Source organism: Asterias rubens, chromosome 7 (genome assembly GCF_902459465.1).
Source record: "Asterias rubens chromosome 7, eAstRub1.3, whole genome shotgun sequence".
NCBI lineage: Eukaryota > Metazoa > Echinodermata > Asteroidea > Forcipulatida > Asteriidae > Asterias > Asterias rubens.
The window spans coordinates 21011013-21035989 of record NC_047068.1 but is presented as its reverse complement, the minus strand read 5'-3'; the positions used below and the strand labels follow the sequence as shown (position 1 = coordinate 21035989).

Genomic DNA, 24977 nt, shown 5'->3' with positions numbered 1-24977 from the left:
TAACAATGTGTAAGGCCTTAGACCCATCTTCGAAGGCCTAGTGACGCATCTTTACAATTAAGACATATGGACCCGTCTTTTAAGGCCTATGGACCATCTTCAACGTTAAGGCCCATATGGACCCATCTTTTAAGGCCTAGTGACCCATCTTTTAAGGCCTAGTGACCCATCTTTTAAGGCCTATTGACCCATCTTTTAAGGCCTATGGACCCAAATTGATACTATGGCATCATATAGCCATTTAATAAACCATATTGAACAGGTATCTTTTCAGTATTTATTAAAAGCCTATATGCATATTGACCGATCTTTACTTGTATTTAGGCCTGGACCCATTTTTAATGCATATGGACCCATATCTTTACATATGTATTTATCTATAATATGGACCCATCTTTCAAGGCATATGTACCAAGAAGGCCTATTGACCCATCGTTACTTGTATAAAGACCTACATCTGTTAAGACCTATGGACCCAACTTTATCGTATGGCATCCATATAGCCATTCAATAAACATTGAAAAGATATCTTTTCAATATTTATTAAAGGCCTATATGGACCCATCTTTACTTGTATTAGATGCCTATGAACACATCTGTACTTTGTTGTATTAAGGCCTATGAACCCATCTTTACTGCCATATTTAAGGCATATCATGGACCCACCTTTACTTATATTACTGTAAGGCATATGGACCCATTTTAAAGGCATTTGGACCCACATCTTTGTATTTTATAGGTCTATAATATGGACCCATCTTTCAAGGCATATGGACACATCATTACTTGTATTAATGCCTATATGGACCCATTTTACTTGTTTTTAGGGCATGGACCCATTTAAAGGCGTATGAACCCTTTACTATTGAGACCTATGGACCCATCTTTAAGGCCTATAGACACATTTTTAAGGCCTAAGGACCCATGTTTACTTGTATCAAGGCCTATAAGGACCCATCTTTTAAGACATATGGTCCCATCTTTACTTGTTTTAAGGACTAATATGGACTCATCTATGTATGTTAAGACCCATTGACCCATCTGTTAAGGCAATGGACCCATCTTTACTATGTATTATAAAACCTATTGACCCATCTTCAACCTTTAAGGCCTATGGACCCATCTTAGCTATGTGTATAAGGCCTTATATTGACCCATCTTTTAAGGCCTATGACCAATCTTTTAAGGTCTATGGACCCCCTTTACTTTATTAATCAGGCCTATATTAATCCATCTTTTAAGGCCTATGGACACATCTTAACAATGTGTAAGGCCTTGGACCCATCTTCGAAGGCCAAGTGACCCATCTTTAAAATTAAGACATATGGACCCGTCTTTTAAGGCCTATGGACCATCTTCAACGTTAAGGCCCATATGGACCCATCTTTTAAGGCCTAGTGACCCATCTTTTAAGGCCTAGTGACCCATCTTTTACTGGTCGATGGACCCTCTTTACTTATACTAAGGCCTATATTAACCAATCTTTTAAGGCCTATGGACCCATATTAACTATTAAGGCCTATATTGACCCATATTTTAAGGCCTATGAACCAATCTAACTATGTGTTAGGCCTTGGACCCATCTTTTAAGGCCTATGGACCCATCGTTACTATTAAGACATGGACCTGTCTTTTAAGGCCTATGGACCATCTTCAACATAAAGGCCCAATCTTTTAAGGCCTATGGACCCATCTTTATCTAAGGCCTTGTTATGCCTCCTTGAGTATCTTAAAGTTGGGGCCTTGTTTTTAATCATTATACGTTGTGGTGGCATTGCAAATTCTTCTTTTTTATTTCGTTGTCTTCGTTTTCAATATTTATTAAATTCCCCTATGGACACATCTTTACTGTGTATTAAGGCCTATATGGACCCATCTTTACTACCATGTAAGGCCTATGGACCAATTTTTAATGCATATGGACCCACTTTTATTTGTATTAAGGCATCTATGAACCCTTCTTTACTACCGTATTTAATGTCTTTTGTTTGTATTGAGGCCTATAAACCCATATTTAAGGCATACAATTATGGACCCATAACTTTACATATAATGTATTAAGGTCTATAATAATATGGACCCATCTTTCAAGGCATATGTACCCATCTGTAGGTATAGAAGACTATGCCCATCGTTACTTGCATAAAGACCTATATTGACCCATCTTTTAAGGCCTATGAACCCAAATTGATACTATGGCATCATATAGCCATTTAATAAACCATATTGAACAGGTATCTTTTCAGTATTTATTAAAAGCCTATATGCATATTGACCGATCTTTACTTGTATTTAGGCCTGGACCCATTTTTAATGCATATGGACCCATATCTTTACATATGTATTTATCTATAATATGGACCCATCTTTCAAGGCATATGTACCAAGAAGGCCTATTGACCCATCGTTACTTGTATAAAGACCTACATCTGTTAAGACCTATGGACCCAACTTTATCGTATGGCATCCATATAGCCATTCAATAAACATTGAAAAGATATCTTTTCAATATTTATTAAAGGCCTATATGGACCCATCTTTACTTGTATTAGATGCCTATGAACACATCTGTACTTTGTTGTATTAAGGCCTATGAACCCATCTTTACTGCCATATTTAAGGCATATCATGGACCCACCTTTACTTATATTACTGTAAGGCATATATGGACCCATTTTAAAGGTATTTGGACCCACATCTTTGTATTTTATAGGTCTATAATATGGACCCATCTTTCAAGGCATATGGACACATCATTACTTGTATTAATGCCTATATGGACCCATTTTACTTGTTTTTAGGGCATGGACCCATTTAAAGGCGTATGGACCCTTTACTATTGAGACCTATGGACCCATCTTTAAGGCCTATAGACACATTTTTAAGGCCTAAGGACCCATGTTTACTTGTATCAAGGCCTATAAGGACCCATCTTTTAAGACATATGGTCCCATCTTTACTTGTTTTAAGGACTAATATGGACTCATCTATGTATGTTAAGACCCATTGACCCATCTGTTAAGGCAATGGACCCATCTTTACTATGTATTATAAAACCTATTGACCCATCTTCAACCTTTAAGGCCTATGGACCCATCTTAGCTATGTGTATAAGGCCTTATATTGACCCATCTTTTAAGGCCTATGACCAATCTTTTAAGGTCTATGGACCCCCTTTACTTTATTAATCAGGCCTATATTAACCCATCTTTTAAGGCCTATGGACACATCTTAACAATGTGTAAGGCCTTGGACCCATCTTCGAAGGCCAAGTGACCCATCTTTACAATTAAGACATATGGACCGGTCTTTTAAGGCCTATGGACCATCTTCAACGTTAAGGCCCATATGGGCCCATCTTTTAAGGCCTAGTGACCCATCTTTTAAGGCCTAGTGACCCATCTTTTACTGGTCGATGGACCCTCTTTACTTATACTAAGGCCTATATTAACCAATCTTTTAAGGCCTATGGACCCATATTAACTATTAAGGCCTATATTGACCCATATTTTAAGGCCTATGGACCAATCTAACTATGTGTAAGGCCTTGGACCCATCTTTTAAGGCCTATGGACCCATCGTTACTATTAAGACATGGACCTGTCTTTTAAGGCCTATGGACCATCTTCAACATAAAGGCCCAATCTTTTAAGGCATATGGACCCATCTTTATCTAAGGCCTTGTTATGCCTCCTTGAATATCTTAAAGTTGGGGCCTTGTTTTTAATCATCATACGTTGTGGTGGCATTGCAAATTCTTCTTTTTTATTTCGTTGTCTTATTTTTTTCTTCTTTGGCTCCCTAAAGATGATTTCTTATCCTCATTGTTGGTAGATTTAGATATTTATACTTTGTTTACCCATGTTTATCTCAAAAGGAAAGGTAATATACTGTATTACCGTATTGATCATAATTCATCTGGGTGATGAGTAACATAACATAGTGGTTGAAACTCTCAAGGAGCAATGTTTGTATCCAATCTCGGCCCTTCTGTCATCTGTGGCTCATGAGAACTTCTTAATTCTCAGTGTTGGCTGAAACTCCAACTTCTCCAACTGCTGTAATGTTGGTTTAACCTTGACACTCCATTTTGTAACCATGGTGATAGTATTAACTGGAAAACTAACTTGGTGCTAGTTTCCTTTTTCTTTCATTCCATTGGCTTATTTTGAGGAATTTTTAGTCTTCCGTGTTTAAGCCAATATCATGAATTTCTTCTTGTTCTTGTTCATCACAAAGTAAGGCCATTTTTTATACTATCCCTTTTTGTTCCATCCCTTTAAAGGCAGGATACACTTTTGGTAATTGCCAAATACCAGTATCCTCACTTGGAGTAAAAAGCACTGTGAGTTACTTTGAAAGGACGTGAGTGAAAGTTTAAAATGATTGATGCATTGGTGAATGAAAGTGATATACTAGGACTTAGGAGTTTAAGAAACTAATTATTGGTAAATAAATGTAGGTTAAAAATTAAAAAAACATGTTGTAACAATCATAAAACATATAAACAACTTGAACAAAAACACCACAGTCATACATGTACAAATAAACAGACTATTTAAAGAACAATTTTTTAGGGACTGAGACTTCTTCAAAATGAACGTTGCCAAGGCAATTAAAAACTTAAAGACATTTTCTCAGGAATTGGAAATTCAAGAACCCACCTCCAGGATTTATTTAATGCACTGCACACGAACATGGAGTGACGGGATTGTGCCAATATTCTTTTGGAACATGTGAATTGTTTGAAACAACTATATAATTGAGTTCTCCGTATGCCCAAGAACAATGTCTGGTGATTTGTGACTCTAAAAACAATGTTATATTGTGCATTCATAATTAAATGAGTAGTAGTCATCCAATTTGTTTTTGCCTTTGGAAAAAAAATATCAGTACTTCATCATTGTTTTCATGAATTTATGGATGTATGGAAATCTGTTACTTATTTAAAATTTTGGGAGTGGACATGAAAGAGACAATCTTTAAATTATTTTCAAGGCATTTGCTTTCCAGAGGAAAAACAACTTTTATTATAATACTATGACATTTTAAGGATGAATAGCCTAATGTTGTCAAGATTTGTGCGAGCAACTGACATTGTTTATTAGTGAAAGGAAGGGAATTATGGAAAGTCAATGTGAACTGAGCACTTTCAAGACAGTTTAGACAAGTCACCCTCGACAAACCATCATCAAGAGTCTATCAAGATATGTGCCAGCAAATGAAATATGTCTTTGGAAATGTCTGTGGAAAAAGGGTCAACATTGAAAGTCAACACATGTAACTCAACTGCTTCATGAAAAACTGAATCACATAGTAGGAAAAAGTATCGTCAAGTCCATCAAGTGTACTGCTGTGCCAGCACATGACACAATTACAATGGAAAATGTTCTGTGGATTGATAATAAATTAACAAAGAAGTCAGGATAAACATTCTTACTGACTTGTGCCAAGAGCAAGAAACAATTAACTTTAAGGAGAGAACAATGACTGATACAAAACCACACAATGCAACATTTGCAAACAATTGACACTAAGTCAAACACAACAAAACACTTAAACATTGTTTAAAATAAAATAATTACATGTTATTAAACAAAATTAATAAATTATAGTTATAACAAATTTTGAAGGATGGGTGAGAAATGAAGTGATGTAAATAGTGTGCTGTGTTTCTTATAAAATGTATGATAGGGTCAAAACTCACTTTCTTCTCTTTACTGGCTGGTGGCACCCCCCCCCCCCCTTAATCACTTTGCTGTTTGTGGAACTGGCTTCTCTTTAGCCAACAGCACCTCCATCTCCATTGGACCTAAACTATTTTACTTGTCCAACTTCTAAAGTTCTTAACACTTTTTATTTTTAACTGGTGGATGAGTAGCAATGAGTTATAAGGCTGTGAAAGTACAGTGAATGAGTATGAAGAGGTGAAATTGAGATAAACAGTTAATTTAATAAAATTCATTAGGTTAAAGAAATTTAATACAGTAGCGAAAAATTCATACACAAAACAAAAATGTACACAGCAAAAATACACTCCAACCGTCAAACACTATAATTAAACAAAAACAATTCATCTGTTCAAAAAACAAGAGCACCCAGTGAAACAAGATTGCCCATCAAAGCTCTTGTATAACTCATCAAGAAACAGTAAGGACTGCTTATCAACTCTAAACTATGTGCTGCAAGTTTATTGCCAGCCTAGAACTGTTTTGTGAAATACAGTCTCAACACAGTCTCAACTCACTGGAATGTGAAAGGAATCTTCTCTCTTTTGCCATGGAAATGATAGACTGATCCTTCAAAAAGACATAAATACTCTCAAGATATTGCTCAAAATCAAGATTTTAAACTTGCATTAATAGGATGGATTTATCCTTTTTCAATGACAACAGAGTTGGAACATATCAAAATCTTGTATTATTAATAATCAGTAAGTTTTCCTTGTGGTTCATAACCTGATTATCATTACATTGAAATATACTTGGTTGTTATTATTTTTTAAGAAAAGAGGAGGATGGCAAACTGCATAAAGCAGTGTAACTGCATAAAGCAGTTGTTTTTTATCCTGTTACCATTTCTACCTTCCTGGTTGGGATAGCCAAGGTTCAGGTTTTTCTTGCTGTATTATGCAATATTCACTATCCACTCAGATTGAATAGCGCCCTCTATAGACACAACAAACTTGTTTAATGTTTTGGTGAGGGCAAAAGGAGTTTGGTGTCCATGAAGTTCTTTGATTTGTCCATATTTTGTCTATTATTTTTGTCAACTTTTTCTATTATTCTTGTCAAATGTGTCCATTATTTTTGTCAATTTGGTCTATTATTCTTGTCAAATGTGTCTGTTAATTTTGTCTATTCTTTTAATTGAAGAGATTTTCATATCAAAATTAAATTGACCATAACATAATGGATTTTGAAATCAAAAACGAAATGTTAAAAAAACACACAAATAAAACAGTTTTACACCTGTACCACCAAGATGCCGAGGATATGATGAAGAATCACCAACACACTCATAGGTAATTAAATTGTTTTCCTTTTTTTAAGACCACCATATTCCAATTGTTTCTGCAGCAAATTGATGCAGGCCTGAACACCCATGTACTATAGTTTAGCCTAGTTAGCCTAGATGAATATCCTGTTTCTCATTATTATAGGCATACCTCTAAACAAATCTTTTAATTGATTCAAGATTACACTTACTTCATTTTATGCAGGGCTACCCATGGTAATATAGCTTTCAGTCTGTATTTTAAGAAAATCATCGGCTTAAAATAAGATTATTTTTCAATGTAGATGACAAGTCTATTCCATATTTCTACTGGGTAACATGAATTGAAGTAGTATAGGTTTAATGACTACCCCCCCCCCCCCCCCCCGAAATGTCATGCCCCCTTCTGAAGTATGTTTAGGCCTACACTTAACTGTTAATTAAAAATATATATAAAACAATAAATGAAGGCCTAAAATTAGATTATTTTCCAACAGATGACAAGCTTTAAAATACTTTTCTGCTAATTTATATGACTTTGAAGTAGGCTAATGACTTTTATTTCAAAATGCCATGCATTTTTCCTTGAAGTAGGCCTACATTTAAATGTTATTCACTAATTGCAAAACAAATAAATAAGTGAAGGCCTACATTTCATCTAATTAGTATAAAACTAAAGTAGATGACAATTCTAACCCACGGTTCCAGGTAATATGAATTTTCTTATATCATTTTTCATGTATGCCTATACATTTATTATTCACAGTTGAAACCTATAAGAAATAAATGAATAAAATATATAAAGTAAGATTTTGTTGCAAAAGATGATAAGTCTAATACCTTAGTTTATATGAATTTGAAGTAGGCCTAGGCCTAATGACAATTTTTCCCCAATTCCATTCAATGTCTTCTTTGAAGTAGGCCGATATGTAAATTTTATTCAGAATTTGACAACATAACAAATGTACAGGCCTAAAACAAGATAAGTTTCCATGAATGGTTCTAACACCAAAATGTTGTTTTCCTGTTATTAATATGATGGTGATGACATTTTGTTTAGGCCAAATAATTGGACTATTTTCGAAACAAATAAATTATCTAAATACCTTTTTAAAATGTCTTTATAATAGAATTACTTATTATACTGGTTCAGAATAAGGCAAATCAGTCAAATTAGGCCTAGAATTACATATTAGTACAGAGTTTTCTATTATAGCTAAGGCAGGCAATTCTTTTTAGATAGTGGTCTTTAATGTTTAGGCTTAATTATTTGTATTATTGTTTGTTGTTTAAACGAGATGGAAAACATGGATTCTTTTCAGACAGATTCTTTTTAGATAGTGGATTTTAATTTTTATGCTTAATTAATCGTAGTATTGTAAAGTGTTTGAAAGACATGGAAAACTCACAAAGTACATGTCTAGTTCATCTTACTTAGATACAATCTCAGATTCAAGTCTTCAGTATTTTCAGAACTGACCAATAACCTTTAGAGGTTTTGTTCCAAAACACATTTTAGACAATGGTGAGGAAGGACGGCTGTATGGGGAAATGGAGGAGGCCGCCAATTTTTTTGATTAATTTAATTCAATTCACAATTTGTTTCCAAAAAAATGTATGAAGCTTCATCGCAAATTATTTTTACAACAACAAAAATCTTCATTGAAATACTAAATTCTTACCAACAAATTTTACAAACTCTTTTTCAAAATAAAATACTTGGTCAGTTCTGTTGATATTAAGGTCATACACACAAAATTGAGACTTAATTTGTTTGTTTTTTTACACATGTATACCAACAATATGTTTCAGAATCTAATGTTTTAATATTTTTATTTTCAGGTTCTGAACTTGTGGTTCATGAGACAAAGTCGAAAAACGCAAATATATAAAAGGTGAAGTAACAGACAAAGTTTATATTCTTTTTAGTTATTTATTTCAAAACATAAATCTTAAACAATAACAAAGTACTGTTTTTTTCACCTCAAAAGATCCAGTGGATCTTTTGAGGTGGAAAAAACCCCAGTTCTTTGTTATTGTTTAAGATTTATGTTTTGAACCCACTGCAATCTCAATGTACTTAAACATTTGCTGCTCATTTAAATTGTCAATATTTGTCCTACTTTATGCACAACTGAACACATTCTGTTCCCCTGTCAGTTTAACAATAAGAGACCTAGTATTGAAGTGTATGAATCGTGACCTGCTGCCCCAATGTCATTTCAAAAGAAAATACCTGAAAAATTATAACAAACTAGAACTTCTGGACCATGCATTCCCCACCCCCTGACGCCCATAATCATAATGTTAATGTTGCTGCAGATTTGTAATGCATGTACACCCTGCCTGCACCAACAATTATATACTACTGTCCAATAAGGCACCATTATGCTTATGAACCAGCCTCAGTCTTAAATCTGAGTTGAAGCTGCGTCTGTTGCTGTATCTGTTGCTAATGCTGGTTATTGTGGTCATCATTGCCTTCATTGATTTGATTTGAAGAAAAAAAAATGACAGGGCTGCACCATGACTAAAACAATTGTAATGAACACAGCCTAGGAAAATATTGTAAAGCAGACTCCATGAATATTATTGTAACCAATTACGTCGAATACATCAAACATTATGTAAATTAAGCTCTCGAGTAACCTCGTTAGTATTTACATCAACTGATCAGCAACTAAGGAAAAAACAAATATTTTGTGCGGTTTGAGAAAAAGCGTCATCTGTCAAATATCACTTAAAGCAGAATGCTTGTAAATAAAGTGCAATGTCAGTGCAATCTAGGGAGTCTGAGGGGAGTCTATAGACCAGCCTCAGTCTTAAATCCAGGTTGAAGCTGTGTCTGTTGCTGTATCTGTTGCTAATGCTGGTTATTGTGGTGATCACTGCCTTCATTGATTTGATTTGGAAAAAAAATGAAAGGGCTGCACCTTGACTTAAACAATTGTAATGAACACAGCCTAGGAAAATATTGTAAAGCAGACTCCGTTAATATTATTGTAACCAATTGCGTTAAATACATCCAACCAATATGTAAATTAAGCACTTGAGTAACCTCTACAGTATTAATTTTACATCAACTGATCAGCAAGTAAGGAAATTACAAAGATTTTGTGCTGTATGAGAAAAAGCTTCATCTGTCAAATATCACCTAAAGCAGAATGCTTGTAAATTAAGTGTAATGTCAGTGCAATCTAGGGAGTCTGAGGGGTGATGTGCCCCCCTCTCAGATGTTGGAATTTAATTCCTATTTCAAGCTATTATGCACCATTTTTTGCACCATGGATTGGCATTGTTTTTCAAAGGGCAGGGTTGCCATGGATTTTCACTGGGGGGAGGGGCTGGATTATGAAAGAAAGAAAGATTGAGTATATTAATTGTAGGTCATCGTCAATATTATGGAGTGGTGCATAAATTGTTTCTGCAGCGGTGTATTTATTCATTATCAATATATGGAACTTTTCATACAGAATGGATAATTTAAATAGTTTGAGTAATTGCTATGAGCAAATATATGCCAACTATAAGTAGTTATGTCCCCCTGGGCTGGAACAGCAGCCGATTTCACGAAACGCTAGGATAATCCTATCTCAAGTTAGGAGGAGTAACTCATTCTTACTTAGGAATAATCTTCAGGTCCTTGCGACAGTGCAGGGTTGGGACTCGTCCTAAGTCCTAAGATTAATCTTAAGTTAGGAAGAGTTTGGTGAAATCGACGGCTGGTTCTTTAGCTATGACATTTTTGAAGGAATGCAGTATTTTTATAGCCCATTGTAAAGTGAGTTGAGGAATGAAACAACTGCAGCTCATTACAATTCCCATTCCGCCCTTCCCATGTCACCAAATGGGTTACAATTTGTACCTTCTGCTTCATAGTTAAGCCTAATTTGAAGGGTACAATTTATGAGTGGATTAGAAAATAAGCGCTGTTTTGAAGAAGTATTGGCAAAAATATGTTAAATATAAGTAAGTAAAAATAAGAAGGCTTAAACTGCTTTCAACAAATTAATACACAGATATTTTGGGAGTATCGTTGACTTGGGACCAATTTCATGAAGCCTGTATTAAGTACACAAACTCGCTTAAAGGATCAGAACACCTTGCCACGGATCGGTCGAGTTGGTCTTTGAAAAGCGTTTGTAACCTTTTTAATAAAATGCATATGGGTAGAAACATGATGTAAAAGTAGAATACAATGATCAACACAAACATGCCTCTAAATTGCAAGGTTTTCCTTTTATCTCGTCGACTACCACGGTCGGCCATTTATGGGATTCAAATTTTTGACTCCCACTAATGGCCGACCATTTTAGTACGCAATTTCGAGGCAAAGTTGTGTGGATCATTGTATTCTACTTTTAAAACATCTTTCTAAAACCATATGCATTTTATAACAAGCGGTTGTAAACGCTTTTTATAGACCAACTCGTCCGATCAAAGACAACATTGCTTAGCAGAAGCAGGTTAACATCACAACCAAAATTTATATAGTTAACATTGTTGCGACTGGTGGCCACTCAATTTTGTTCTTAAAAGAAATCTGCTAAGCAATATTTTCTGTCTAACACTTAATGAAATTGTGTTCTATTTTTACTTCACCTACATTTATACATTTAGCAATCTAAACTGTCCCAAAAGGTTTTTAAGTGCATATAAATAGTTTATTTTAAACTCAATTTCCATTGTGAAGTTCATTCATTTTAACTGCTCTAAGAAAAATACATAATATTTGGTTAAACTGCAAAATTTGTTTTCACTTATTTGCTCACCCCAAAATACAATTTGATACAACATTTCCTTTGTACAAGATATCCACAAACATTTTACATAGGTACACTCATACTTATTTGTTTAATACAATTTAAAATATAATAGATGACGTTGCAACCAATGATGAAATTTTGTTCAAATATGTACACGGGGAGTATACAACTATTAACATCAATATAACTGTAACACCATAACAAAAAATCAGGGCCCAATTTCATAGAGCTGCTTATAAGCGCAAAAAGTACCTAAGCAAGAAAAACCTATCCTTACCAGAATATGGTTAATATTTAAACAACCCTGTCACACAAGTACAATTTGTGACTGGTAACATTCTCACAATTCTGCTCAGCAGAAAATTGCTAAGCAATAATTTACTGCTACGCAGCTCTAAGAAACTGGGACCAGAATTTGTGCTGTGTCGACACATGTCATAGGGTCATATCATTAGTGCAGTATTAATATCAACATTACTGTAACTAATCAACAGATCAGCATGGTTCTTTAACAAGAACTTCTGTTGTGTCAGAAGTTTAAGTCTTTAACTCAAAAGTGACCCTAGTTTTGCGTTATACCAAAATTCAATTCTTAATGAACAATGTAACGTTCTGATCTCACCCATGTAAGTAATTATGCCAAAAAACCAAGTTCATGGCCTGACATTTGACCCTATAGCAGAGTCCATTAAATTGTCCATTAACTAGTCATTTTGGTCGGTAAGCAATTTGTTATCTCTAGAAATGTACCTGGTGATCTAAAACCGTTAGTTTCAAGCAGTGAATATCTTTCGGTTACACCTCTTCTTCTGCTTCTTTTCCACCTTTTTCTCCTGATCGCTCATTTCCTTTACAAACGTATTGAATGTGCCCTCATCGAAGTAGACCCTGGCGATCCTGTTTAGCATTTGGTCCACCTTGTCCGGCAGGGAGTTATTGACGTCAGTCTTGTACTCCTCCATGTCCAGATTTGGGAGGTCCTCTTCGACTTTCTTTCCGCCGATCCCTGTCCAGGACGTGAAGTGGTTCAGGATGAAGTCTACCATCTCATAATCGTTGGACTGCTTGTCGATGTCACCCTTGACCGTATGAAAGGCTCCGATGATGATCGTCAGGAACACATTGATCATGACGAAGCAGACGTACCCTGTGAAGCAGAAGAAGAATAAGGGTCCCAAGAAGCTCACGGACAACATCTCACCAAACTTGAACTTTCCAAGGACTGCGGTAATCATAGTCTCCATGGTGAAGAGAATATTGGAGTAGTTGTACAACTGGTTGCAAAAGATCAGGTAAAACACCGCAGCGAAGGCAGTGAAGACAAAGAAGAACATGAAGAGAAAATGCATCAGCTCCTTCGAGCAGCTTCGGATGGTGCTGGAAAGAATACCCATACGACGGTTAAATCGTAGAAGCTTGAGGAATTTACAGTTACTTAAGAACACCACTAACCCAAGCATGTATCCAAGCAGTAAATTCCAGTAAGCCACATACTGGAGGTTGACATACTCATTCTTCTTAGCCTTTTGGTAATTTTCTAGGAAAGCAGACGTGATATAAAGTCGGTAGAAGTAGATAACCATCAGTGTAATTGAAAGTCCGATGATAAACATCTCGTTCAAGTTCCAGATCTCCTTCATGTACTTCTTGCCCTCCTTCCTCGCCAACAGGATCTCCTTCACAAGCATGAAAACTATGAAAACGAAATAGCTAACCTCACACATGAGCCGGACCAACCCCATTCCCTCATTGTACTGCAACAGCCTCAGGGTGTCAATGCGATACCACGGATAGCAACCTCCAGTTGGTAAGATCTCCTGGATCAAGTTGATGTAGCTGAAGAGATTTGTCTGAGCATTGTAGACGGAAATCTCAATGAAGAGACCGCGGGTGTACCTGTCAATCCAAGCCTCTTCATACATCCTCTTCATGGAAGCATTGACCCCTTCTATACTGCTGACATCCACATCAAAGATGTATCCGCCACCAAGGTACATGGCATGGCGTCCCCATATTGGGTAGCTGTCCAGCTTTGTCGCGTCTGTATAGTTGTACTCGGGACGTTGAGTTACATTAGGGTTGTAGGCTGTCCATCCTACTCCGTATGGTGCCTTGTCTTCTTGTCCCATCGAGTATCCAATGTTGCACTCACTAATAATACCCTTCATTTTGGATCGTATTTCACACTCCCCTGAAAAAAATCATACATGTACAACACAAAATGAATCATTCAGATTACATGCTGGAAATAAAAAAAAATTCAGGATGGAAGGAACTCGATTATTGAGTGGGGTATACATGTACTGGGATATTGTAGAGCCTTTGGGTTTAAAAGAGCCTACTTGTTTTGCCTTCATTGCAAGAGAATAATGAAAGAAAAAACATCATTGTTGCACAAATTTGTGTGCTTTCAGATGAGTAAAAAAAAGGCTTTAGGGCTAGGTATTTGTAAGAAATTACTTTGTTACTTCACAGAGGGAGCCGTTTCTCACAGTGTTTATACAATCAACAGCTCTTCATCGCTTGTTACTAAGTAAATTGTTATGCTAACAATTATTTTGAGTAACTACCAATAGTGTCCAGTGCCTTTAACTGTGCCAAAATACTGATAGTTTGATATACATGTAAGGAATCTTCAAAGTTCTTTGGTTAGGCTCTCAACTTACCTCTTGGAACTCTCAGCTGGCGGAAGTAAACCTTGCCGAGAATTTTAGAGTAGCGATCACCGAGGAAATACTGTTGGTCAATTCCTGGTGCCTTGTTGTTGTACCACCTCCCAGCAATTAGACCCGGAATAAGCCCTGTTTCCACCCACTGCCAAAACTTGGGTATACTTATTGCCTTCAAGAAAAACAAAAATGCAAGGTTAAACAAATGAAATAGAAACCCAGCCAGAACATGTTTTTAAATTTGTAACAATGACATCAAGGCAAAAGATAAAAGATTGTGATTTTCTTTACTACAGATGTGTAGTTACATGTTTCCACCCACTGCCAAAACTTGGGTATACTTATTGCCTTCAAGAAAAACAAAAATGCAAGGTTAAACAAATGAAATAGAAACCCAGCCAGAACATGTTTTTAAATTTGTAACAATGACATCAAGGCAAAAGATAAAAGATTGTGATTTTCTTTACTACAGATGTGTAGTTACATGTTTCCACCCACTGCCAAAACTTGGGTATACTTATTGCCTTCAAGAAAAACAAAAATGCAAGGTTAAACAAATGAAATAGAAACCCAGCCAGAACATGTTTTTAAATTTGTAACAATGACATCAAGGCAAAAGAAAAAAGATAATGATTTTCTTTACTACCGATGTGTAGTTAGCACAGTTTATATGTACAGTAAACCTCCCGAGGAAAACAAATACTCAAGCCACTCTGGTGGGATTCAAACCCATGACCTGGCAACCTAGAGTAGATTTTTTTTTTATCATGGATCTCAGACAATGTGTCAAATTTCAGGAGTGGGGGGGTTCACTTCCACAGTTTTATGTGGGCTGTAGTAAGGTTTTTTGTGCAAATCTATTCACTAAAATGAAGACAAACATTTAAAATGGAAATGTCTATAAATTCTGTGGATTAATCAGTCAAGTGCTTTTTACAAGAACATTTACACAAACCGAACTACAAATTGGACAGCAGCCCAAAACAAGAACACAGAACAAACAGTAGGTGTAACTCAAAACCCAAACGCAGACGGACGAACAGACAATCTCGATGCCTCACATAACATCTGTACCTTCATGAGTGTATGGTTTCTATCTCCATTCACTAACAGCTTGACGTAAGAGTCTCTGGTCCAAAAGGAGTAGGGATCATGATTGCCATAACTGAAGACAGACAGTATCCAGATGAAGATGATGAGGAACATGATCTCCCTGATGATGGAGTACATCTTCAGCTCCTTGATGCGTCGGTTGCGGATCTTCTCGGTAGCTTGGGGGTCCGGGCGCTGTTTGGCCGCTGGATGAACATTACTGGTTCCTGATAGACAGAGACATGTAGATAGATAAAACGTTATTCATAAATACCTCAGACAGTTTCGCTATTCCTATTGGTGGAGAGCGTGTCACCAGGGTCTGTACAAACCTTTGTTTATGACCAGTAAAAATTGTTGAAACATGGGCGTGACACGCGAGTTTGCAACTGTGCTTAAGACAGTTTCTTCATTCCTATTGGTCGAGAGCAACGGCCGAGACAGTTGTTCCACATCACGCGATACGCGCGGCACGCACAGCATTCCCTTATAAGGAGTTGTTTACCCGCGGGCCTTGACTGGGCCTTACCATTTCATAGGTGGAGGGGTGTTGTGATGAAAGAAATCATTTAAAAATTATAATTTTAGCATTTATTTCACTTTTTGAAGTGTTGATGTTTTTTTACCGAAAGGTACATGTATATGAATGGGAATCAAAGTGTGTTGAATCGGTTTCAACTAGTGGTTTAAAACCCGCCGAGGCCTGGTTCTTGATAATTTACCGCGACTTCATCTCGGTAAGGTTATCAAGAACCAGGCCTCCTTGGGATTAAACCACTAGTTGAAAACCTCTTCACCACACATTGATTCCCTTATTATCACCTTGACAAAGAACTGTATGCAAAAAAATACAATACAAACGATCAGTAACCAAAGATGCAAGTTTTGAGCAAAGCTTTGAAGTGCTCCTGTTCAACTTGTATTCCTTGAGTAAATGTCTTCAAATTTAATATAAGATAAGATAAGATAAGATAAGATAAGATAAGAACTTTATTATCCCACACTGGGGAAATTGAAACTGGCCATGATTCAAACAGTACAGACAAAAACGCTTAAAATTATTTAACAACAAACAGATAGATAAAAATATTAATTAAGAATATCAGGTATAAAAATATGTATCTAGCATGGATTAAAAATTATGCACAGCATACAAGGTAAAATGTACACAAGAGAGGTCCTTAAAACCAACCACGCATAAAACACAGCAGACTTAAGGGCCATTGTGAAAACGGATTGCAGTAGGGACAAAGGAGTTGTTGTAGCGTTGTGTCCTAATTCTACGTTAAAAGGCGATCCTCCCGCCGGCGACTTGATAAAAACTTAGGGTACATGGGATGGAATGAGTCAGACAGGATCATGTTAACTTTAGTGCATACTTGGTCATGGTAGAGTGCCTCTGGGCTTTGTAGTTCGACTCTGGTTATTTTTCTAGCTTGCTTAACTACTCTTAAAAAAGATTGTTTGTCCTGAAATAGCATGTTTCCATAAACACAAATAAGGCTAAAAGATAAAACACTTTGTAAAATAGTGCGGTAAAACAGTTCTAAAATGGTGTTATCTACGCCAAAGGAGTTAAGCTTTCTGAGAAAATACAAACGTTGACGTAGTTTACTAGTTGTACAACTTGTGTTTTTATCAAACTTCAATTTATCGTCTATAACAGTTCCAAGGTACTTATACTCTGATACTCTTTCAATTGGCCGTCCATTTATGGTAAGCGCTGGTATGGGCGTGCCCCTCTTTCTGAAGTCAATTACCAATTCCTTAGTTTTATTTACATTAATTTCAAGGTAATTTTCTGTACACCAGTTAACAAAATGATTAATTTCGCTGTTGTAGCGTTGCAATGAGTCCTCCGTGGAAGACATACGACCAACAATTGAGGTATCATCGGCATATTTGATGATCAAGTTATCAGTCTCTATTGCTCTGCAGTCGTTGGTATAAATTGTACACAAAACCGGGGACAGGACACAACCTTGCGGGGCACCTGTATTTGTACTAAGAAATGGTGAGATAATGGAGTTTAGCTTAACCTGTTGTGTCCGGTTTGTAAGAAAACTTTGTATCCATAAAACAATATTAGAATCTACATTAAGATCAAGGAGCTTTTTAATCATGAGGTGAGGCTGAATTGTATTGAACGTACTTGAAAAATCAACAAAGAGGGCTCTAAAAAAATTGTCTAACAAATGAATAAATAAATACCAAAGATGTTGTGAAGCCACTCCTCATCCTGCTTCAGTTCACAGTCCTCTTCATCGTCCTCCAAGTCTGCATCTTCATCAGAGTTGGGACTCTTGAAGACCAGAGCAATAAACAAGGACACCAACACTACCTACAGTAATCAACAATAGAAACAGTATTGTTATATGCCTCATGCTTTGTCTGTACTTGCAAACTGGTCAAAGACGACTGCAAATTGAATCGTGAAGGTGTCATCAAACTCCAAGAAAACAATGAAATTGCATGCAAACCATGGTGAGGCCATTCTTCCTTAGAAATCGACTGAGAGTCTTTTAAAAAACTTTAAAAAACAATTGTTTTGTTCTATAAGACATAATATTTATCTGCTGTACGCAACAAAAATGGCTAATTTCTTTTATGACAAAAACTTATAAATGTTCCATGTGGACTTGATACTTTAAAAAAAATATGAGAAAATAAGTCCACAGAAATGTGTTTTTATAACATATTCCTTTAAAGAGAAACAGGTAATTTATCTGGACATCTGGCAATCATTTGAGCCAGTTTGTGTGAAGTGAGCAAGGGCAAAGGTGGAATAGGACATTTCATAAGCGAGTTTAAGTCAGGGCCAAGCCGTTAAGAGCACCGAATTCAGACTCTGGTGTTTCTGATCAGCAGAGTGTGGGTTCGAATCCCCAGCCATGACACTTGTGTCCTTAAGCAACACACTTAACCATTGCTTCGTTCGGATGGGACGTAAAGCCGTTGGTCCCATGTGTTGTGTAACGCATGTAAAAGGACCCAGTGCACTTAACAAAAAGAAAGGGGGTTCGCCCCGGTGTTCCTGGCTGTGGCTGCTGTATGCACAGTAGCACCTTGTAAACCCTTATAAGTTGCTAAATAATTGGGTCTCAGAATTCATCACTGCAATAACATATCTTTCTGAAAGTTTGTATATACTCGGCGCCTTGAGTACCTTGTTTGGTAGATTTGTGCGCTATTATCATAAGACTTTGATATTATTATTATTATTATTATTATTACAGCTTGAATTTGAATTCTTCAGTCTATAAAGACAGTTGCTTTGTCAAATGGTGCGGGGCAGGCTTTTGTATAGCGATTTCCAGATGAGCAAACCCTGGTACCATTGTGCCATAAAAATTCCTGAACTGTTGTGAGGCTCGCATGCATATTTCTTGATGTACATGTACTCCTTTTTTCACCATGCTTAAGGAAACGGATATTGATTTCAGAAACTTTGTTCCAACAAACAGACAGCCCATACCTTAATTGGCTGGGTCAACATTACTCCACAGAAGAAAGAGATGATGATTGAGTGAAGCCAACTCGTCACTTTGTGGTTCTTGTATTCCAGACCATATAAGAAGGTGAAAAATGTGGCTAGGAGTGTAACGATAATGGAGAGGGTCCATGCGACGTAGACAAACCACCATGGAAAGCTCAAACGCTGGCGCCGCTTGGGCTTGGATTTACAGAGTGGCTTGGTGTCTTCGATGTCCACTCTACTGGTATCGTTCTCGTTGTTGATGATGAAGATGTCTCGTGATGACACCTGTTAACAAATCAGAGAGGTAATCATCCCTTTGCTTTACTCCCACAAAAAAAAATTCAAGAAGTTTGAGCCATTTTAGAAACGGGGGAGTACGGAGTATCTTAATTGGCTTATTGGGCTCATTGTTTTGACTAGCTTGCTCTAGTCATTGTCAGGAAATCCATCTGCTTACCGAGTCACAGTTTGCATGATCCTCTTTGGTCTTGATGGGATGTACACTGTTTTTTCCAATCTTTTTAACCTGCTCTTCTCTGGCCACCTCTATGCGGGAGCGACGTTTCTTCCTGACACGAGATTTGCGGAAGAGCTGAACCATCAGCAAGGTAACAGGAAAAATCATCAGATTGGACTGAACGCCAACTGCAATCTGAAATAAGAATAATTAAGTAACAATCAAAAGGTCAGTATTGATTTTGAAATGAGTCCAATGGAAACAAATAGCTTAAGGACCAGCGGGTTAATCGTAAAAATTTGTTCCCCTTCAATCAGACAATATAATACAGTTTATCGTCAGATTTTAAAAGGTAAAAGCAGACGCAACCCCATTACTATCAGAAACCGCGCCCCGAGATACTGCTGCCGAGTTGTGAGTTAAACCTGGATGTAGTCTTTCGTATTCAGTCCACACATAGTGTTAAAAGATTAAACCGAAAGGGGTCTAAAGATGAACCCCAGCTCGACAGTCTAAATTTTCTGTTTTAAACCCGATCCGACCTCCTTGTTATTTGCATGTGGGATTTGAGCTGGCTTACCTCTTTTGGTGATAAGCTGAATGCACCCAGATTGATCGGCTTGGTGCTGGGCCCCTCATCAGCGACTTGATAGAACATGATACTGGTCAACATCTCCAGCCACATGGCCAGCATACAGCACATCGCTCGTTGCATACGGGTAAAGCGACTACCTGGTGGCCGGGTCAAGATGGAAACCCACAGGTGGCTGTCGTTGAAATTCTTCCCTGTCTGGCTGCTGAAGACGTGGCCAAATTCCTGCACCTGCTCTTTGCCGGCGACGGGGAGCAGGCGATCAACCTAAGAGATCACCAGAAGAAAAAAAACTTGATGCTTTGCTATTCATGCTTAAAGTTTAGAATCATCCCAACTATAATCGGGAGCAAGATATAACTGTTGGGATCTGGCCCATCGATAGTTGTGATTGCGTAATATTGATTGGCCTCAAAAAAAAAAAAAAACAAAAAAAAAACCTCCCCCCAAAAACGTGTTATTTCTCTCTCAGCTTACATCAGCTGCCGTCGATTTAATCAAACTCTTCCAAACTTGATGGTAAACTTAAAAAAAAAAATATAAAAAAAAATGGGTTAAGCAGTCACATAAGAAATATGAATTGAAATATAATTATTCAGTGACATTAAAGGCACTGGATACTTTTGGTTATTGTCAAAGACCAGTATTCTCACTTGGTGTATCCAAGCATGCATAAAATAACAAATCTTGGTGAAAGCTCAGACTCAATTGGTCATCGAAGTTGCAAGAGAATAATTAAAGAAAAACACCCTTGTTGCACAGATTTGTGTGCTATCTATGCATAAAAAAGGCTTTGGGCCTGAAGTCTTTTAGTATTGGAGGGACACCTCTTTCTGAAAAAACTTTGTTACTTCAGATGGAGCCGTTTCTCAAAATGTTTTATACTATCAACAGCTCTCCTTTGCGCATTACCAAGTAAACTTTATGCTTACAATTATTTGGAATACGTAAATACTTGAATTACCAATAGTTTCCAGTATCTTCAAGGCCATTATTAATATTAATAGGCATGTAATGCACCAAATCAATCTAAAGAGATGTTTAAGGCGCAGAGAAGAATAAAGTACATAATATATTCAAAATAATTGGGTTTTGAGTTACCTGTCCATCGCCTTCCACCACTGAGAACCATTCATTACAGATGAAGAAGTAACGTTGTTTAGTCTGCAGGTCTCTGATTGCAATGTAACTAAGGTACCAGCTCTGTGCGTTGCCCTTACCAGAGTTATCATGCCACACTCGCATGTAGTTCAAAGTGCCTAAAGGTCTAATACAGAAAAATGTGGATTGAACTATTAATAATTTTAAAAACGTTTGAATATGAGAAAAATATTCATTGAAAATTGAGACAAGGGGGCAGTCCAAAGTTTTTTAAAATGTCCTCTGTCATACAAAAGAGTACGTTGGGTGAAGGGGGTTCAGGAGATGGTTGAAATAATAATTAGAGTTAATTAAGAGTTACAATTTTAGAAGGGGCTTTAAAAAACTGAGTTTAGACTTAAACGGAAACAAATGAAAAATAAAACACTGACAAATTTAGGTAATTATTATGCTCTGGAGAAGTCATAATGTCATGTTCATAATGAACAATGCTCTTTGCTGCTGAAAGACTCAACATTTTGTGGTAATATAATAGTAATAATTTATTGATCTTATGATGCGCTCTCTCCAGGACCAGCCTATTCGAGGGCGCATGACAGTAAAAATTGCAAAAGATTAAGAAAATGACAAACAATAAGTGAAAAGAATGAACAAAAGTACACCAGTAATGGTAATGATAGAGTCACATATTGGTAAATACTCCCAAAATGATAGACCAAACAAACTTAGGCAAACGGTCACAGCCTACAAATAAATCACTCAATAGACCTTTGCGTATGACATCACAAGCCTAAAACAGCGCCCTCACTGAGGGAAATGAAGACCTACCATTGGCTGTGAGTTGTGCGCGACGCATACAAGTTCCCATTGTTTGACCTCAGCGATCGTGACCAATGTAAGGATTCTACTTAGAGCCCTATAAGTCTCACCTTGCAGTAGCCAGTAGAAAGCGGTCGATGCAACCTCTCTGCAGAGTCTGCCTCTTTGTGTCTTCAAGACTCTTTGTGTCTGTCTCATCATCTTCTCCAGATAGTACAAAGCTCACCTATAGGGAAATAAAGTACACACTGTAGTAGCGTTTCATTTGTCAGTACTAATATCAGTATATTTCTAGCACATGTATATTATGGGCCGTACATGTACGATAGATGACACTTTTTGAGTAATACATAATAACAAACTGAGTGTACATAAAATAGATTGTTCATGTTAAACCTTAACACAATGCTGAAAGAGTCATAAGATTTTGTTTTTCTAAAATCGGACGAACAAACTTTGAACTCTGATGCCGTTTCAAAATATAAAAGATATTACAAACCAGGAAACCCTATAAACACTTTTTTAGCAAGGAGTTATAATGTCCTGTACCTTTGAGTTTGTGCCGGCATTCATTCTCTTTCCTGTTATGACCACCATTTCATACAGGTAGGAGTGGCTCGGATTGTTATCAGGCAATGGAGTCACACCAAGCTGAGATTAGAAATCATCATTTAATCAGACTTGCAATTTTGTCATGGCACAAACACAAAATAACAACAAAATGGCCACTATTACGTCAATGGACAACAATTAACTTTGTAAAAAGGGTTTTCCAATTTGCTGTTAAAGAAAACTAAAGAGGAAATAAAGTTGTTCAGTTGATCCTAAATTAAGTAGAATGGCATAAGAGTGTAATTTTATCCTCATAGGGCGGCACAGGATTTTAATAACTCACTAGGACAGAAGTTCCACACTCACTGAAACATTTCTCTCACGGAAACTCAACACCTAAATATTTGGACTTTGTTACATTGTAAGATAGCAATGCCTGGCCTCATTCAAAAGAGAACAGATTTTTTTTTTTTTTTTTGGGGGGGGGGTACAATAGCAATTAAATTCAAACAAAACCATCAGGTGCATTACAATGTACATGTATGATGGAGGATGTAAAAATTGTAGTCATGGCAGTCTCTAGGCAGGGGCTCCAGTCTTCATGTGATAACTCTAGTCTGCATGTTAACATCATGTTTCATATTAAAGGGGACAAGTCTTTTTCCATAGCCGGCCCCAGGGAGTGTAATTAAGGCCCTATTCACATCAGAGATTCTTGTTATACAGACATTCATAAAACTTCCTCCTTTTGATTTTTGTAAAGCTTCTGTTTAGAATCGTGGCTTTTCTGTGAAGCGCTTTTATCTTGTTAAAGGCGCTATATAAATACTCCTTATTATTTACTATACCTGTAAGATGTCTTTCTTATCCTTACGTCGTGCCCACACAAAGACAAAGAAGAAGAAAGTATAGATGACTGCGCATGTTGCGTAGATTGTAGGGTTGGCCAAGATGGAGGCGTCGCTGAAGAGAGTCTCAAAGTTCAGTGGGGCCGGCTTGACGACCCAGCTACTGGCGAATGGGGTCAAGTGACTCGTCTGGCAGACTGGAAGATTGGTCTTGTTGTTCATAACCATCTTTTTATGGCAACAAAAGTACAATTCAAAGACAGTGAAAACAATATATACAAAGCCAGCTGGATGAAGGTTTGTGATTTGCTAGAAAGCAATTGTGATGTACAATTGCCAGGACAAGTAAAATCATCTGTTTCTTTAACCCAATTTAAAAAGCCTTTTAACATGTTTAAGAGAGTCAAAAGAGTTTTAAAAGAGTCATCTTTTTACTCAAGTGTTTGAGTAAATATTTTGTTGTTTACCCTTCAATGTTTTTGTTGTTGTAACACATTGTAACCATAACCATCTGTCCAAGGAAACAAATGTAGAATCCAAACTGTGAGGGTTCCGGTCCGGGTCCTGACACTTGTGTCCTTGAGCAAGATCAATTACTATAATTGCATCTCTTACTATAGGTTGATATTGTGTATGAAAAAGCCTTTGGAGCGCTATGGTTGCCCAGATCATATACTCCCCAGGGAGCTCAGAAATATTAGAGGAATGTTATGGGCTCAATGACCAGGGCACTAATAATATGCATTGAGACGGTCGTTGTAAAATGCGATATAAGAGCTTGCTTTTATTAAATAATTATCCAGCTGCTTGCCAACTGCTGAATCTGCTAAAGGAGCATTTGCATTTTTGTGCGTGCAAACAACTTACAGCTATTGCCAGACTAATTAAGTCAAACTGGCTTTTGACATGTTCTCAATATGGACTTGTCGCACAAGGCAACTATTACATATAACTAGGCAACCAACTGCAGTGCATGTTGCAGGACAGCTTAGATAGCACACGAGTCAGTTTTGTTAACATTGTCGTAAGATCCCTAGGAATAACAGATCAACATTAAAATGTGAATGGCTTTTCTTTTGGGGATTGCCTTGTATGACAAGGCCTTTGTGTACAACACATCTGTGACCATTACGCCAACTTGACTTCCTACCTTTACTCCGTCTGTATACCAAGTGTTGTTCTTGATGTCAAAGTATGCACACTGGGCCTGGATCACTCTCAAGGAATAATTCATTGTGAAGTTTTCTTCCAGCGCTCCATCGGGAGCCATCTCGGCCAGTCTGAAGATGTATGATCCAGTTTTACCGTTGTGGGAATCTTTTCCGAATGAGACAGTGTGAGTGATCACCTCATCACTTTGGTCTGGAGAATGAATCCAAAAGAAAATGTGTATTTCTCTATGTCATTTCATTTCATTTGGTTCACTATGGCTGTGAATCTAAGGGCTCTCACCAACGTGACCAATGGAGAGAAGATTATGATGCTTTCATTAAGGGAATCAATGTAAAGAGGTTTTCAACTAGTGGTTTAATCCCAACGAGGCCTGGTTCTTGATAGTTTTACCGAGACGAAGTTGAGGTAAATTATCAAGAACAAGGCCTCGGCGG

General features: G+C 37.0%; 1 protein-coding gene across 1 annotated transcript in view; it reads right to left on the bottom strand.

Annotated features, from left to right (window-relative positions):
- Window positions 1–11388: 11388 nt before the first annotated feature.
- Window positions 11389–24977, bottom strand: part of LOC117292874 — a 50456-nt gene continuing 36867 nt past the window's right edge. Inside the window, exons 31-42 of the mRNA XM_033775043.1 lie at window positions 24521–24732; window positions 23371–23598; window positions 22520–22621; window positions 22081–22196; window positions 21152–21317; window positions 20039–20317; window positions 19459–19653; window positions 18999–19286; window positions 17735–17864; window positions 15506–15750; window positions 14429–14603; window positions 11389–13953 (exon numbers count right to left, since the gene is read on the bottom strand). Of these exons, the coding sequence (XP_033630934.1) occupies window positions 12536–13953; window positions 14429–14603; window positions 15506–15750; window positions 17735–17864; window positions 18999–19286; window positions 19459–19653; window positions 20039–20317; window positions 21152–21317; window positions 22081–22196; window positions 22520–22621; window positions 23371–23598; window positions 24521–24732 (3554 nt within the window). The 3' untranslated portion in view covers window positions 11389–12535. The remainder of the gene's footprint in view (window positions 13954–14428; window positions 14604–15505; window positions 15751–17734; window positions 17865–18998; window positions 19287–19458; window positions 19654–20038; window positions 20318–21151; window positions 21318–22080; window positions 22197–22519; window positions 22622–23370; window positions 23599–24520; window positions 24733–24977) is intronic.